At 32.8% G+C, this 17,711-nt stretch overlaps 1 protein-coding gene across 1 annotated transcript; it reads left to right on the top strand.

The window, feature by feature from the left end:
• The first annotated feature begins 8,785 nt into the window (after positions 1-8,785).
• LOC132273965 (putative receptor protein kinase ZmPK1) lies at positions 8,786-11,764 on the top strand. Its single transcript, XM_059775094.1, has one exon. The coding sequence runs from the start codon at positions 8,963-8,965 to the stop codon at positions 11,423-11,425; it is 2,463 nt and encodes an 820-aa protein (XP_059631077.1). The 5' UTR covers positions 8,786-8,962; the 3' UTR covers positions 11,426-11,764.
• Positions 11,765-17,711: the final 5,947 nt, after the last annotated feature.

Raw genomic sequence — 17,711 nt, 5'->3', positions numbered from 1 at the left:
ACATACTTGTGCGGAAAGAAGATATATCCATAACCATGTGTGGACAAGGAAGAAGGGTTTACCCGGGGTTCAACGGCAAGGACTTCGGGGTCATGTACCTATAAGGCAAGTACGTATTGTGTACTCAATATTTAGTTGGCAATATTTGCCAAGAGACCTTAATAGGATTTGAACACCACACGGAATAAGTAAGTTTGTATTTGGCTTAATCTTATTCATGTCGTATCGATCCATATTGACATTAATTAAATGTGTCGTGTTCATGTTTGGTTTATCAACTCATTTATAACCCAAATGTGTCGTATTTGTGTTAAAAACGACTTGTTTAGCTAGATGTACTGAATAAATGAGTTACGCGCGTATCATGCTACCCATGTAATAATTGTACATGTGGTGTTTCTTGTCAAGATTTTTTTACGTGAATAATAATCGACTAACACGACCCGCTAACACGAACTGTCACTCCTATCATTTAGTGATTCGGCTTAAATACGACCATATATAAATATAAATTTCTATTCTACTTCTTTGTCATATTAGTATTTTTATTTTAACTGAACTAATATTATTTAATGTTTCGTTTGTAATCATATTTGTATAATATCTATTTTTCTTAAAGAGAAAATTAAGTTGAACACTATAGAATATGTTTATATTATTTTCAATATTATCAGGTTGGCATATGTTAGAAATGTTTGAAAGTGTCGATCTAAGTGTGAAGTGTTGACGAAATGTCCAGAAGTGGCGGAAAAGTGCTCAAAATAATAAAAAAAATTTATTTTTATTTACGAATACATATATGAAGTGTGGAACACGTCTTAAAGGAATATCCAACAAGTGACAGTATCCGACATGAATACGATAAAAAATATGATTCTTTCGTAGAAGTGTCCCTACTTCATAGCTTACCTAAAATGTCATACATTTCTCGCATTTGCTCATCGCTTTTATTATTTTCTTTGACTGATAATTTTAGATTATGTTATAATTGTTAGTCAAATGATAAATACACCTTTTTTAAAATATGATTCTTTCGTAGAAGTGTCTCTGCTTCATAGCCTACCTAAGATGTCATACATTTCTCTTATTATCTCATCGCTTTTTTATTATTTTCTTTGACTGATAATTTTAGATGATGTTATAATTGTTAGTCAAATGATAAATACACCTTTTTTATTCTTTTTTTTTTTAATTAAATGACGTAAATGTCTCTAATATTTAATTTTCATGGATGAATTAAGAAAAATATAGTGCAACGCATTTATTAGCGAAGTGTTGCTGCTAAAAACACACCAAATCAATATTTATGGGAAAAAAAAAAAACAAAAAACAAAAAACAAAACAAAACGCCAAATGTTATATCCCTAATTAGTTTAGAAATTCATACTATTCACACTCTTTTGCCCCTACCGGATACTAATTTATCGACTTCTATTTTAAAAAAGGAGAAAATTCAGTTAAGTTACCGCAGTTGGCAGTCATAAGGAGAAATATAGATAAAACATTTTATTCTGTTCATTTGTTCCTATTATATATTTTTGCTCCCATTGAGACTTAAACGCCCATCCTCCCCAAAAGATGAGGATACCTTATATTATCTAAACTTGACCCATTGGTTAATAAATATATTAGTCACAGTATTTGACTACTATTTAAAAAAAGATTATTTATGCACTCTTAGAAATCCAAATATTAAACCAACCACATAAGACAAGATAAGAGGAAAAAACTAAGGAAAAGATGTGATTAAGTACTCAAAGTGAATATATTAAATATTACTACGTATTACTCTAATGTTAAAGGTTGTGGTATTTTTGTTTCAACTTCTTTTTCTACCACGTATCATTGATTGATTGGTAATGGTAATTCAAGGGTTAAACTTGTGCAAATTTGATAAGAGGAAGAGATTTTACAAAAAAATAAATTGCCCAAATTGGAGGCCCTAGGCGACTGCTTGGGTTGCCTAGGCCCAGGACCGTTCTGCGAGCATTCCAATAATATAGCATGTCCGCCTCATTCAATATATTCTCTGAGCTAAGTTGGGATCATTTTTCATTTAAATTAATTAATTTTTTTTTTTTTTTTCATGCAGTAGTATGAGTGTAAAAATTGAACATGGCATGGAATGAAAAGAATCAAAATTTGTTGAAAAGAATCAAAATTTGTTTAACTGGATCTTCATCTTTTCTCATTGAGAAACCTATATATATAGAGTATTACTACAATGAATTTTGACAAATATTGACAGCTAACAAATCCCTAAATTATATCAGTACAAGTTACAAGTAAGGAACTATATTTCCAAATTTAATTTTCAAATCTGTATTGCTGGTCTAATTCTTTAATCAAGCTTTTTGTAATTGTCTCCAATAATAAGTGTATAAGTTGCTTTTATTTTTCATTTATATTAATTATTATTAATATTATGCGATAGTATGAGTGTATATGTTAGCATCACATCATGTTTGTATACGAGGGCATTTTAGACAGACCACTATATGAGAGACCTAACCTAAACAACTAGTTGGGGCATAGAGTCAATTACAGGTTAAAAACTGGTTGATAAGGAGGAATCTCTTGGGGTCTTCACTCTTCACATCATCCACTCACCTTTCACAACTCAAGTGAACAACTTTCATCAAAACTCAAACTTCTCCGCTTCCATCTTCTTCTCAAACCCTACATGTCCCCTATGACAATAATTTTAGAAACAGGACAACCACATATGAATATACTTTTGCATAACTCTCCTCTCAAAAACTGTAAAAACCAAATCCACTTAATTCATGGAGTAATATAGCCACCTTCCCTTATAGCCCGAATCCATTGCTACAGCGCATTTGGTGTTGTAGCTGTTGCAACGTGTTTCAACGCCTTTATATTACTAGAATAAAATTTTATTTTTAAAAAATGAATTAATTTTATTGCAATGTTTATTAGTTTAACCGATTAGCCCAGGTTATATAACTTTCTCCATTGAAAATATTTACAATAACTCAGGAATGTTGATGTACCATTTTCAATTAAAAAATTCTCTCTACTTTTTTTTTTTTTTTATAGATGGAAAAGTGAAGAGTTGTAAGATAAATGAGAAGTTTAAATTAGGAGTGGTACAATAAAATTTCTCGATTTCGGGACCCACCTTCGAAAGGTTCCCTTCATTCTTATAGGTTGCCACGGGATACAGATCAAGAGCCTTTGAGTCAGTTACAAACTTTACAAGGGCTACTTTTTCGTACAACTATGGGTTGCTTTAATAATTTCGGCCTCTGAGTTTGGCTGCACTTGTCTTTGGGCCACCGTTATTGGTTCTTGCTGTTATTTTGGACATGGACTTTGTGGCCTCTCTCGGGCCCAAATCTATACAAACACACACATAAATATATATATATATATATATATATATATATATATAGTTATGTTTAAAAAATATATAAATTTATATTGTCTTCAAACCTAAGTTACATAAAGTGAGGGCGGAAGCGGGAACGGGATCGAATTCGAGAGCAGAAGCGTGAGAGTGACATAATTAAGTCATAAGCAGTAAGAATTTAAACGCAGAACGCACGCGGAACATGAGAACAAGAACATGCTTGGAGCATGAGAATAACACCTGTTAAAAATTATTGTCTTCAAACATAACCTCACAATAGTTTTAGTCAAGTCAAATAATTAGTAAGGTGTGTTTCACATGAGTATCCGTAATAATAGGTGGTTGAGAAGAACCACTGTAACTTTTTAAATGTTGAGTATTAAATTTTCAGGACTATACTTTAATCTCTACAAGCCACCCATGATGCTTCAATTTAATGATAATAAAAAAAAAAGGAACACATGATCCTTAGATAAGAGTTTCTTGTGTGCCCAAAGACTTTTTGCAAACAGATAATTATAAAAAGTATAGTCCCATTTCAAAATATCATTTATAAAAAGACATTTTAGTGAACATCAAATAGCTATCGAGGCCTCAATTTGAGTGGGAGTCCAACCCACTAAAGACCGGCACATTGAATCTGACACCCAGTAGGCCCACTCAATGGTCACCTACTACTTACTTTTGACAAGTTACAATTGCATATTTTTGACTCTTCAAAATAAGAAACACGCCTCTTCAAATGTCTTCAGAATTTGAATATCATTCACACCTTTTGAGTTTTAATTGCCAGTCGCATCTTTCGAGTTCGAATTGACAGGGGAGAAAGATCCTGTCCAAGATAGGTCAGCACCGTATCAAGTGATTAAGATTACAACATTATTAAGGAGTCTCATTTGTCACTTGATAATAGAAATGACAATTTGACCCGATCTGCCCATCCTGTCGTGCTTTTGACAATTTTGAAAACCGTTTTACTTATATGGACACAAATAATTTCATATAATAAAAACTCGCATGATTTTGGTAAGGGGGTCAAAGGTCACCCCGCATCGCTTCGCCCTGTTTAGACAGGCAACTTACTTAAATACCTTTATTTCAATAATATATATATTTATCCTTATATACTAAAATACCCTATATAACAATATTAAAGTAACAAATGAAAGTTGCAATGGTGAAGGAAAAAAAAAAAAAAAAAATCTATTTCAACAATAAATAAATTATGATCTTAAACGGGGCGAGGTGAAATTGTGGTCTTAAATGGGGTGGGGCGGGTACCTGCACGAGTAAAAATGTTAAACAATTACGAGAATGGGGTGGAAAGTTCCCCCATTTTTGCGGTTTTGGACGAGGATGGGGGCGGATTTTTTAAATGGTTGTGAGGGCGGGTGAGGGTACACCCGCCCAAACTTGCCCCCATTGCCATCTCTAGTGCTGGACAACTCTTGCACTGAAGAGGATTTTTATCTATAAATAAGGTGACTGATTTCGAATTATTATTCTCTCCTTACTCTTTTATATATATATATACTAGTAAAACGATACCTGCAATAGTAAAATCTAATTTAAAATTAATATTCAACAAAATAATTAATTAATTATTTTCTGAAATGATAATTAAAATAGATTTCTTAAAATGATCACACCGATATATTAATTAAGATAAATAGATTACAAAATTAAATAATGATAATAATTTACAAAATCTTTACAATAATATAATTATTGAATATTTTCTTTATCTACGTAATAATAAATAGGTAATTTGAGTTTTATAGAAACTCTTCTAAACAATTCATATTAATTGAAAAAATAAAAACTCATAATTAATAGATAATTTGTGTTAGAATTTTATTAAAATTCTTTTAAAAATTCTTTTTATATTAATTATTATATATTTTTTATATTTATAAATTAATACTAACCTCTTTACACTTTTAATAATATAATAGTATAGATATATATGGTTGTTTTTATGAGAGACCTAACTAAACAACTAGACGAGGGCATAGAGTCAATTACACGTTAAAAATTGGTTGATAAGGATGAATCTCTTGGGGTCTTCACACTTCACATCATCCACTCACCTTTCACAACTCAATTGAACTACTTGCATCAAAACTCAAACTTCTCCACTTCCTAACATCTTCTTCTCCCACCCTACATGTCCCCTATGACAATAATTTTAGAAACACGACAACCACATATGAAGATACCTTTGCATAATTCTCCTCTGAAAACTGTAAAAACCAAATTCACTTAATTCATGGAGTAATATACCCACCTTCCCTTATAACTCGGATCCACTGCTGTGGCACATTTGGTGTTATAACTGTTGTAGCGTGTTTTAACGCCTTTACATTTGTTTTTGAAAATCAAAACATGAATTTATTTTATTTTATTTTATTTTATTATTATTATTTTTTAAAGCATTCACATCTACTTGCAACACATTATTTCAAGTTTCAATACATTTTTTGTGTATTTGTATTGAAATATAAATGAGACGTCTTAAAAGTATGCATAAATACGTTAAAAAACGCTACACCAGTTACAACACCAAAGAGCATAATTCTTCCATGTACCTTGGCTATTGTTTGACTTATATGCCATTGGACTAGAAATGCCTAATCCTTGGGAGCTACTGACCCATGATTGTAGGTGCCACTGTTGGCTTCTTGAATCAACATTGCTGTGTTTGTAATGTTAAAAAATAAATAAATAAATAAAATAAAATCTAACATTGTTCCAGTGTGTGTTCAATAAATACTTCCAAACTAGTTAGATTTAATTTTGGTGTGGTCAATGCAATGGTTGAACCCACTCCATACACAAGTATTTTAGAAAAAAAAAAAAAAATTAAAATTAAAATTAAATTAAATTAAAAAAGCACTATTTTTTATCGGATAAATTAAAATAACTTCCATAGGTTTTAGACTGTTATGGGATTATATAAATTCATTGACAGTGTAACCTACTAGATTAAATCTTGATGATTTAAAGCATATAGTAACTATCTTTAACAAATTGCTCATGCTCTGTCAAATTATACCCAATCGGATAAGATAACAAAGCATATAGGATAAGATTCCTTTATAACAGCAGGCATGGAATGCGAGTAGGAATAGAATGAGAATTCTTCATATGCAAAGAGAGAATGATATAGAAATGGACCCGTGATTGATTAGACCAAATACAAAACTAGAATAAAGTAAATTTTAAATTAAATTTTTCAAAATACCCTTCCTTATAATATATCAATTATATTAACAGATTGACATATTCTATCGCCGAATAGGGACCATTGTGGGAAATAAGATGCTGAGGATGACTCGTCCTCATCAGCTATAGTATTGCTTGGATGTATCTGTCGACGACTACTTGGATTTTTTTGGTAAAATAAATTGAATGTTCTCTTGATACTATTTTCGAATTTGGTATTAGGCAACCAAATTCAATCATCATGAAGATCTTTTTGGCTTAGGCTGGTTCAATTGATCATACCCAAGTCAAGATTTTGGAGGGGTATGGGACTAACATTGTGGTATCATTCTAACATATTGAGAATTCCCACAAATTTTTGTTTTCCTCTTTTGTCCTCCTTTTTATGATGTCAAGTTTGAGAATTTTTGCTAAAATCTTTAGCATGGTGGTATCTTCCACCTTCGTAAAGGAAATGTTGGGAATTCAAATTCTACTAAGGACGCGTGTTGATTGTTGAGGTGAATTTTTTCATTTGGAGTTCCAATACTTTTGCTAATAGAATCAACTAACTAACTTTATTTTTATAGAAATATAAAAGATAGCTCTCCGAAAACAGATACAAACCAAGCACATTTTCTGTCTCACCACCAATGACTACAACCTAGTCACATCCTCTCTACCTCACAAGATTGAAGGCTCGGGTACTCGTCAAGACAGGAATAAAGTGGGTGTATAAATTACTTGTCAAGACACAAAATTAAAAAAAAATAATGCTACTATGAGGTCTCCTCATGAGATTTCTCACGAGCTCTCCCCTTTTTTTTGTCATAATTATGTATAAATTTTGAGGCACGAATAAAACTACTTAAAAAGGACTAAACAATGATTTTATAGTTAAAATTTCATTCAAAAATTTATTTACTGTAGATTACACAAGTCGATCAAAGTTTATAACGTAATTTAGATAAGAAAAAGAATGTAAAATTTTGATCGATTTGTATGATTTAATGTTAATGAATTTTTGAACGAAATTTTACCTATATAATCTTTATTTAGTCCACTTCTAAGTAGTCATATTCCTAACTCAAAACTTGCATACAAAAATAATAAAAAAACACTCATGATAAAACTCACGAAAAAGACCTCATAATAACATTACCCGAATAAAAATAAATTTCTTGCATTCCTTCCTTGGCTTGTTAGGCTTGTTTGTTTGTTTCTTTTGTGGGGGGTCCTCCATAGATGCGAGTTTCTTGTGTGAAAGATTTCATTACGCATAGACTTTTTGCAAATAGCTAATTAAACAATAGTCATATTTCAAAATATCATTTATAAAAAGACATTTTAGTGACCATCATATAGCTATCAAGGCCTCAATTTGAGTGAGAGTCCAACCCTCAAAAGACCGGCACATTGAATATGACACCCTGTAGGCCCACTCAATGTCACATACTACTCAGTGACAAGTCACGATTTGCATATTTTTGACTCTTCATAATAAGAATCAGGCCTCTTCAAATGTCTTCGAATTTGAATCATTGTTCGTACCTTTTGAGTTTTAATTCAACAGTCGCACTTTTTTAAGTTTGAACTTGCAACCCTTTGTTACTCTGTAAATAAGGTGGCCGAATTCTAGTTATTATTCTCTCATTTCACTTATATATATACACACTAGTAAAACGGCAAGCACAATAGTAAAATCTAGTTTAAAATTAATATTCAATCAAATAATTAAATAATTATTTTTTCAAATGATAATTAAAATAAGTTTCTAAAATAATCACACTGATATATTAATTAAAATAAATAGATTATAAAATTAAATAATGATAACAATTTACAAAATCTTTACAATAATATAATTATTGGATATTTTCTTTATCTACGTAACAAGAAATAGAGTTTAACCGTGAAAAAACAGAACCAAACCTACCAATCCGATTCGATTTATTGGTTCAATCGATTTTTTGTACAACCCTAATTATAATAATTTCAATAGAATAAGGGATTTTTTCAGTATTGCATAAATTCAGACATTGTTATATTTTTAAAGTGTTTTGTCAAAGAACTCAATAGCAAACTCTTTTAAGACTTAAATGAGCATACACCCTTTAAAATGGTGACTTCAAGCAATTTTCATCAACATTACTATTGCTCTGTTACTCTTCATCTAAGGGTTCAAACTTACGCACTACCAATATTTATAAAATGATGGAAATGATAGAATTTAATAGACTTGGTCAACAGTACATAGAATTTAATGAGCAGTGTAAACTCTTCCACCTCCATGAGAGTATTGTCTGTATCTATTATATATATTAACACATCCGCCTTCAACAGTTAATCATAACTTACATACAACTCTAAGCAGCTAAAGCCATTATGTGTGCTCCATTTTTATTCATTGTCGTTTCTCTTCTCCTCTCTTCACCATTTTCATCTTCAACACTTCTTAGAATAACCAAAGGCTTATCCCTCTCCGTTGAAAAACCAAACAACGTTTTAATTTCAGCGAACCGCGTTTTCTCCTCGGGGTTCTATCCGGTGGGCAAGAACGCATATTGCTTTGCAATATGGTATAGTCAATCGTTAGATGATGGGAGTTACACGGTGGTTTGGATGGCCAATCGAGACCAACCAGTTAATGGAAGACGCTCAAAGCTCTCCGTGCTAAAAACTGGTAATATTATCTTGACAGATGCTGATCGTCTTATTGTTTGGGCCACTGAAACCACGACAACTTCTTTGGTGCAGCTGGAACTTTATGATACTGGTAATCTTGTTCTTCATACTTTGGAGGGTAAAATTCTTTGGCAAAGCTTTAATTCACCAACGGATACTCTTCTTCCCCTACAACCACTCACCAAAAACACAATGCTTGTTTCATCAAGAAGCCAAAGCAATTACTCTTCCGGTTTCTACAAGCTTTATATCGATGGTGACAATGTGCTCCGCCTCCAATTTGATGGTCTTGAAATCTCCAGCTTTTATTGGCCTAACCCGTGGTTGCAACCATGGGAACTTGGAAGGTCCACGTACAACAATAGTAGAATTGCAGTACTCGATCCCTCTGGCCATTTCAAGTCATCTGATAATTTGAAGTTCTCGGCTGCAGATTTGGGCACAGGACCTAAGAGAAGATTGACTGTTGATGTTGATGGCAACATTAGATTGTATAGTCTAAATGAGAAGTTGAGAGCTTGGGTTGTTACATGGCAAGCCAAGTCCAACCCATGCACCATTCATGGCATTTGTGGACCCAACAGTGTGTGCACTTATCATCGTAAAGGAGGTAGGAGATGCAATTGCATACTGGGATTCAAGATGAAAAATCAAAGAGATTGGTCTTATGGTTGTGAACCATATTTCAATCTCTTGTGCAATGAGGAGGCTGTTTTCATCAAACTTCCTCATGTTGATTTCTATGGCCAGGATCTTGCGTACTTCCCAAATCAAACCTTCGAGAGGTGTAAAGAGAAGTGTTCCCAGAATTGCAATTGCAAAGGGTTTCAATTCAAATATGACAGAACTAATGGTTACTATCTTTGTTACACCAAGGCTCTGTTGCTCGATGGATATCGCTCGGAGGGATTTGAAGAAACCATGTACATAAAATTGCCCAAATCTAATCTCTCCTCCTATGATAAGCCCAGTCAAGAATTCCGATTAGATTGCTCGCAACAAGTTACGACACCCCTTTACAGAAATTACAAGCAGCAGCAAGAAAACAGCACGGTGAAGTTCATGCTTTGGTTCGCCTGTGGATGTGGAGGAGTTGAGATCATTGGTTTCTTGCTCGTGTCCTATGTCTTGTATAGAAACCGTCAAGGCTCTCATGCAACTGAGAATGGTTACCTTCAAGTAGGAACTGGATTCACAAAATTCACATATGCTGAGCTTAAGCAGGCAACGAGTAATTTCAGCATAGAGATTGGGAGAGGAGGCAGTGGTGTTGTATATAAAGGTACTTTGTCTGACAATAGAGTTGCAGCAATAAAGCGTCTTACGGAAGCCAATCAGGGCGAAGAGGAATTCTTAGCAGAAGTAAGCACCATTGGGAGACTTAATCACATGAACCTGATAGAGACATGGGGTTATTGTGTGGAGGGAAAGCACAGGCTTTTGGTGTATGAGTACATGGAGCATGGTTCTTTAGCAGAAAACATAACTTCCAACATGCTTGATTGGAAGAAGAGGTTTGAAATTGCTTTGGGTACTGCAAAAGGCCTAGCTTATTTACATGAAGAATGCTTGGAGTGGGTTTTACACTGTGATGTAAAGCCTCAGAACATACTCTTGGACTCGAATTACCAACCCAAAGTAGCAGATTTTGGGCTGTCTAAACTCTTCAACAGAGGTAGCATTGGTAATTCTAGCTTCTCTAGGATCAGAGGAACTAGAGGTTACATGGCTCCAGATTGGGTTTTTAATCTTCCCATCACATCCAAAGTTGATGTCTATAGCTATGGTGTTGTCATGTTGGAGATGATAACCGGAAGAAGCCCGACTGGTACTGTCCATGCCATGGATGATAATGGGGGGATGGAGCAGAGAAGGTTGGTCACATGGGTGAGAAAGAAGATGCATGAAACTACAGGAAATGGATCATGGATCGAAGAAATCATAGGCACTGCCATGGATGGTGAATATGACAAAAATAAGATGGAACTTCTGGTTAGAGTGGCTTTGCAATGTGCAGAGGAAGACAAAAATACAAGACCTACCATGAGTAAGGTAGTTGAAATGCTTTTGGATCATGAAAATGATGAGTTTGAAAAGTCATTCATTCCTTGTATTATAGATGCATGTGATAGTTTGAAATTTGAGTACCTTGTTGAGGAATGAGTAGAGGAAGACCCAAGGTCCACCATAAGTAAGGTAGGGGAGGTACTTTTGGTAATGGCTTTTAAAAGAGTCGGTGTTGGTACGTATTTGGATCATATATTGCAGTTAAAAAAATTGAGTATATTAACCCTGTATATATATATATATATATTGGTTTCCGAGATATTATCTTCTTAGTGGTAGCAACAAAGCTAGATAGAAGAATTCTTAGGAAAATAAATGCAACTTATCTTGCTCTAAATCCTAAGATCCCCCTACCCCACCTTTCCCAAAAAAAATTAGGTTATTTCTTGCTGTAATGTCCTTTACAAATGTATTTCTAAACTTTTAACCATCAAATTGAAATCGATTCTACTCCAAATTATTGACATTGCAAAAATTCCACTGACAATGGGAGAAAAAATGGGAACAATACAATCCTAGCTCAAGAATTGTTGAGAAGGTACCATTCATTCTTGATATGCTTGAGCTCATGAATTTTCCCTTCTCCCTTTCATCAACTGGATATCTTGTTGCATCTCCACGACTTCATTTGCTATCTCATTTATGGAGAATTATGTGGTTTCTTCAAAAATGTTAAGGGCATTAGACAGGGGCACCCAATATACCCTATCTATTTGTCTTAGCCATTGTCTCGTTTCCATTATTGTCAAATGCATAAATGACAACCCTGAATTCATTTTCCATTGGAGATGCAACTCCCTCAGAATTTCCCACCTTGCCGTTGCAGATGACATCCTTTAATTTTCCCATGGGGATCCCAACTCCACAGGAATTCTCAAAAAGGCTTTAGATATATTTCAAATCTCTCTAAAATTAGTCCAAAACCTTTGAAAAGCCCTACTCTCCTTGCTGGAGTTCTTGAGCGTGTGACCAGACCACTATCACCTATATCTTTGGATTCCCTACAGACAGCCATACCAGAAGTACCTAGGGACCCCCTTATCAGACTGACCTCCATTGACTGCCTAACCATCATTGAAAAGATGCTAGATAGATATCTAACTGGTGAAACAAAGTCCTGTCATTTGCAGGTAGATTACAATTAATCCAAGCAACTCTCAATAACATCCATTGCTGCTGGACAAATATTCTTTATTTTACCTTCGAAAATCATCAGTAAAATGAATCAAATTCTCTCCATGTTCCTATGGTCTGGCCAAGTTATTACTAAATGCAGTGCAAAAATTCCATGGACTGACATCTGCAAACCTAAAAGTACTGGAGGTTTGGGCACCCCTGAGTTGGAAACCTGGAATAGAGCTGCAGTTATTAGACAAATTTGGTCCCTCCTCACAGACCCTTCCAACATGTTATCTCTTGGAAACCATCTCCCAATGGCAAATACTTCATCTCCCACACCATCAAAACCATGTCCCTGAACCACAACCCATTTCATTGGCATTCGTATGGTCTAACCAAAATGTTCCAAAGCACTCCTTCGGCTTGTGGTTAGCCATAAAAAAGAAACTCAAAACCAAAGAGAAACCTGATCTAAATTCTATCGTGTTGAGTTCTCTGTTTTAGCAGGTATATGCCCCTTGTATACTGTAAATTTTTCTTCTCTTCTATACATGTAATTCTGCCTGCATCAAATAATTAAAAAACAAAAACAACTACTAAGCTAGCTCCCATTATCTATTCTTTGTAATTCAGTCTGCCATGCCTTTTTCTACATTTGTGTTTTCAGATTTTTACTTTTTCTCTCTAAATTTGTTTCTATGCATAAGTATTATATATATTAAGAAAGTGTCTTATTTCAAACTTTCAATTTGAAATGTGAGAGAGAAGTGATCGCCTTTACCTGTGTGTTATACTGCTATAGTGGTATCACACCCTTTCTCACATTCCAAATTGAGAGTTAGAATGTGTATCATTAGTCGTATCTTTGTAGCTGTAAACCTGTGTATTCCCTCATAGCTTCTCTTATTTTATTCACTTAATTGCAAAAATTGAGACAATTGATTAAAAAGCTGTCTTGACATTGTCATTTAAAAATACTATCGAAGGTTGTAGTCTATAAACCCCAAGGGGTTGACTCAAGTAGGTAAGTCACTTGGCCCTAGTGCCTCAGGAAGCATCAGGTCTAAGGTTCGACTCATCTTGAGTGCAAACAATTCCTTGGACGGGGTGTGTGAGTACCAACTAGGAAAAAAAAAAAAAAACAGAAGTTGCAGTCTATGCTTTATTTTTTTCGTCTTTCAAAACAAAGTGTCAGGATATAGATGTGTCTAAGACTCTCTAGTGTCCAATGCATAGATGAAACTATTGCTTGCAGAGTTGCGGGTAACTTCCTTGTTGAAATGACAGATAATTACCATACTTATCTCACAAGGCTGACAGAGTAAATATTCTGTTGAATCTAAAAAACTCTTGTCTCACCTATTTAAATTGAAAAAAATGAATACTTATAAAAATAAAAATAAAAATTTTGAAAAAATGAATGCAATTTACACATATTGCCTTTATAAAAAATACTAGGGAAAACATTTCTGTTTCTCTCACTTAACAAAATCTAGGAGACTATCCACCACCTGTTACTTCCTCGTTATCTAAGATGGACCCTAAATTCTTGTATTTAGCATAGGAGAAAGAAAAAAAAAATTCTGCTTAGCAGTAGTATAATCTTTCCAAAACAATTATGCCCTTACTTGGGAAAAAGCTGTGATGGTGCACATTTTTAAATATATTTTTTGTTTTTTTTTTTTTGGCCCAGAATTATATTTGTTTTTCAATAGAGGGAAAATTATATGCTAAATAGCATAAAAACATCAGTTGTAAGGAATGACAATTTATATCATCCACAAAAAAAATTTACATTTCTAACAGGCCTTAAAATAACAAAGTAGACGCAGCATAGTGAATCAAAGAAAGAGAATAACTGAAATGAACATTTGACCCAATGTGAACAGATCAAGAAAATGAGCACCAAACTTTGCCCAATACGAATGTAATTGAATCGACTCCCAAGTATACTATAAGAAAGTTGAAAAAGGAATTCACGAAACAAAATTAAGAAAATGAGCACCAAACTTTACCCAATACGAATGTAATTGAATCGACTCCCAAGTATACTATAAGAAAGTTGAAAAAGGAATTCACGAAACAAAATTAAGAAAATGACAGTACCTTCCAATGCTTCACCTAAAAACAGCACCATCGCCATCACTTTGAGGCTTGGCCAAGACCACCTTAAGAACAACCGCTAAAGATGGCGGCGGGAAGACCTCGACTCTGGCGACTCCGAAGACAGTGGGGGTTGTGCAATTGGATGTTTTAGGCCAAGCAAACACGACGTCGTGTTGTTTTGACCTTCTGTTTTTTTTTTTTTCGTCATATATTGAAATTTTTTTAAAATTGGTTCATTTTAATAAATTTAATAGAATTTTTTTGCATATTCAAGTTAATTTAATTTTAAAACGTTGCCGTTATTCTGTCAAAATTTTAAAATTACGAAAATTGACTGTCTTATATAATTCTTTAAAATTATGTTTTTTAAAAGGATTTGATATATATAATTTAAGTAAACTTTCAATTCAAAGTTTTAGTTTTGCATATCATGAAAGCCTTGTATTTTATTTTTAAAACATATTTTTGTCGAAAATTTGTCAAATTAGTGATTTTTCAAAAATTCCAAAAGGCATACTATTTTAATTAAATTCTCAATACTTTTTCAACTTAAAACATTTTGCGAATGCTATTTTCGTAACCCAAAAAAGTTCTTTCAATCATGGGTTCAATCTAAATTTTGTTCGAATTGCAATAGTGTCACAGTTTTGCATATATTTTGTATTTTTGATCATTTAGGGTAATTCATGTTTTGGCATCTTAGTTAATCATTTAAGGTTTATTTCTATTCTAAAAAAATAAAAATAAAAATTAGTTACATTATAACCGTCGAATTTCCAAAATAGCTCCTTTTTTATCGAGAAAGTTTTATTTTTCAAATCATTTCAATAATGAAATAATTCTGCACAATTTTCCACCACTTTTAAAGTTTATTTTGGTTCTAAAAATTTCATTTTTATGGCCTTTCAAACTCTTAAAATTTAATTAAAAAATAAGAATTTTGACAACTTTTCTATTTAACAGAATGTACATATAACTGCATCATTTTAATCAATCACAAGGAGCATGTTTAGGACACATTATTAAACATACTTGGGTGCGTTTAACTTCTAGTCACATCATTAAACCACGGTCCTTTAAGTCCATAAGACATTAACCACTATGTCAAAAATTCGTCGAAGGCTTTTCAATGTATGTAAAGCACCATTTTCAAAACTTTTCTTAAGTTTTTTTTGAAGCTTCATCAATCTTGGAAACGGATACTCTCCAAGAAAATTTATCTCCTAATATCTACAAATAATTAATCCTACTGTTGTTAAGGCGTCACATCAACAACTTAATTAACTAATAAATATGATATCATTCCAAGAAAATTTGTGTCCTAATATCTGCAAGTCTTTAATCCTATGGTTGTTAAGGCACAATATCAACAACTTTAATTAACTAATAAATATGTTGATTTACTAACATTGAAGAAAGCCATATAAATCCTGGCGTGCAATAGAGGTCTGAAACATTTTAGAATTCAATTTAAAAAATTTCTTCAACATAAAAGGAAATAAATATACATGTTAAACGGCTAAATAAAGGTAACTACTGAAGTTAAATATGAGAAAATGGGAAAAGAAAAATGAAACCTTCCCATTAAATAAAACATGATCGAGCCAAATGGAAAGGACATGGAAAAACAAAAAAAAAAAAATTATGAATAACAACTGTTTGAAGAAGAGGGATGATGCAAAGAGAAATAAATTACAGGGAAAAAAAACTTATTCAATAAAAATTGAAATATTATATATATATGATTCAACTACCTAGATGTTGCGGTGGATAAAACTCTAAAAGCTAGGTAGGGGAGATTCAGATGAGCTTTGAGTTATTTGATGTACCAAGATCTTAAAATACTTTCTCAACTCAGAAAAATCTGTGAAATCTTCCAAACCTTAAATTGTAGCGAATAAAGATTGACAATTGTAGACGGAAATCGAAAGAGAGAAGCTTAATGGTAATTGTTATCTTGGATATATATATAAATATTTCAATTTTTATTGAATAAGTTTTTTTTTTTCTTGTAATTTATTTCTCCTTGCATCATCCCTCTTCTTCAAATAGCTGTTATTCATAATTTTTTTGTTTTTCCATATCCTTTTCATTTGGCTCCATCATGTTTTAATTGATGGGAAGGTTTCATTTTTCTTTTCCCATTTTCTCATATTTAACTCCAGTAGTTAGATTTATTTAGTCTTTTAACATGCATATTTATTTTAACATATTTATTTCCTTTATGTTGAAGAAAATTGTTAAATTGAATTCTAAAATGTTTCAGACCACTTTTGCAATGTTAGTAAATCAATGATATATGGCTTTCTTCAATGTTAGTAAATCAACATATCATTAGTTAATTAAGTTGTTGATGTGACGCTTTAACAGCTGTTGGATTAAATACTTATAAATGCTAGGAGACAAATTTTCTTAGAACGATCCCATATTTATTAGTTAATTAAGTTGTTGATGTGGTGCCTTAATAACCGTATGATTAAATATTTGTAGATGCTAGGAGACAAATTTCCTTGTTTCCTTGGAGAGGATCCGTTCCCATCAATCTTACCACATCAATTTTACATTCAAAAACATTTCTTTCAATATGTTTAGATACTCACTTTTCAAAACAAAACTATGTTGGAATTAAGATAAGTACCACTAGGTCAAAACTTTTTTTTTTTCGAACTACGTTTGATCTAATTCTTTCCTTTTCATGTTAGCTCTGTCCTTGTTCCCGGCTTAAAATGACAATTCTAGCTGATGTTCAAATACTCCTTCAAGCCCACCCACGTAGCGACCAAAGTTGCTCACCCTGTTGATGTTCATTCTCATTTTTGGTTGGATGTTCCTTTAAGTGTTAATGAGGCTCTTTTTCCTCTCTTTTTTTTTTTGTCATGTTAAGATAAAATAAAAAACTACATATGTCTATGTGTATATAGGCATTACAAAGAACCTTAAGATCCAAAATAGTTGTTACAAACATAAAAATTCAAAAATGGCTGCCATGCTTCTGAAACATAAAACTGGCCTATGTTTAGAATTGTAAAAATAGCTTTTGCTCAATCCAACCATGCTGCAAGACAACGGACCTTTTTATAGGTAAACATAGTCCTACTACTAATTAATAACAATTCCTAAATTATATAGAAAAATTCTAAGAAACCTAGGGGATCTG

The sequence above is a fragment of the Cornus florida genome, unplaced genomic scaffold (assembly GCF_030987335.1).
Source record: "Cornus florida cultivar Cherokee Brave unplaced genomic scaffold, ASM3098733v1 CherokeeBrave_3.0.0_Hap2_Chr09, whole genome shotgun sequence".
Classification (NCBI taxonomy): Eukaryota; Viridiplantae; Streptophyta; class Magnoliopsida; order Cornales; family Cornaceae; genus Cornus; species Cornus florida.
The sequence above is the reverse complement of the archived record's forward strand: the minus strand, read 5'-3'. Positions and strand labels throughout refer to the sequence as shown.

Excerpts from the sequence above, each read along its gene's own strand:
- LOC132273965 (XM_059775094.1), top strand. The coding sequence starts at position 8,963 with ATGTGTGCTCCATTTTTATTCATTGTCGTTTCTCTTCTCCTCTCTTCA.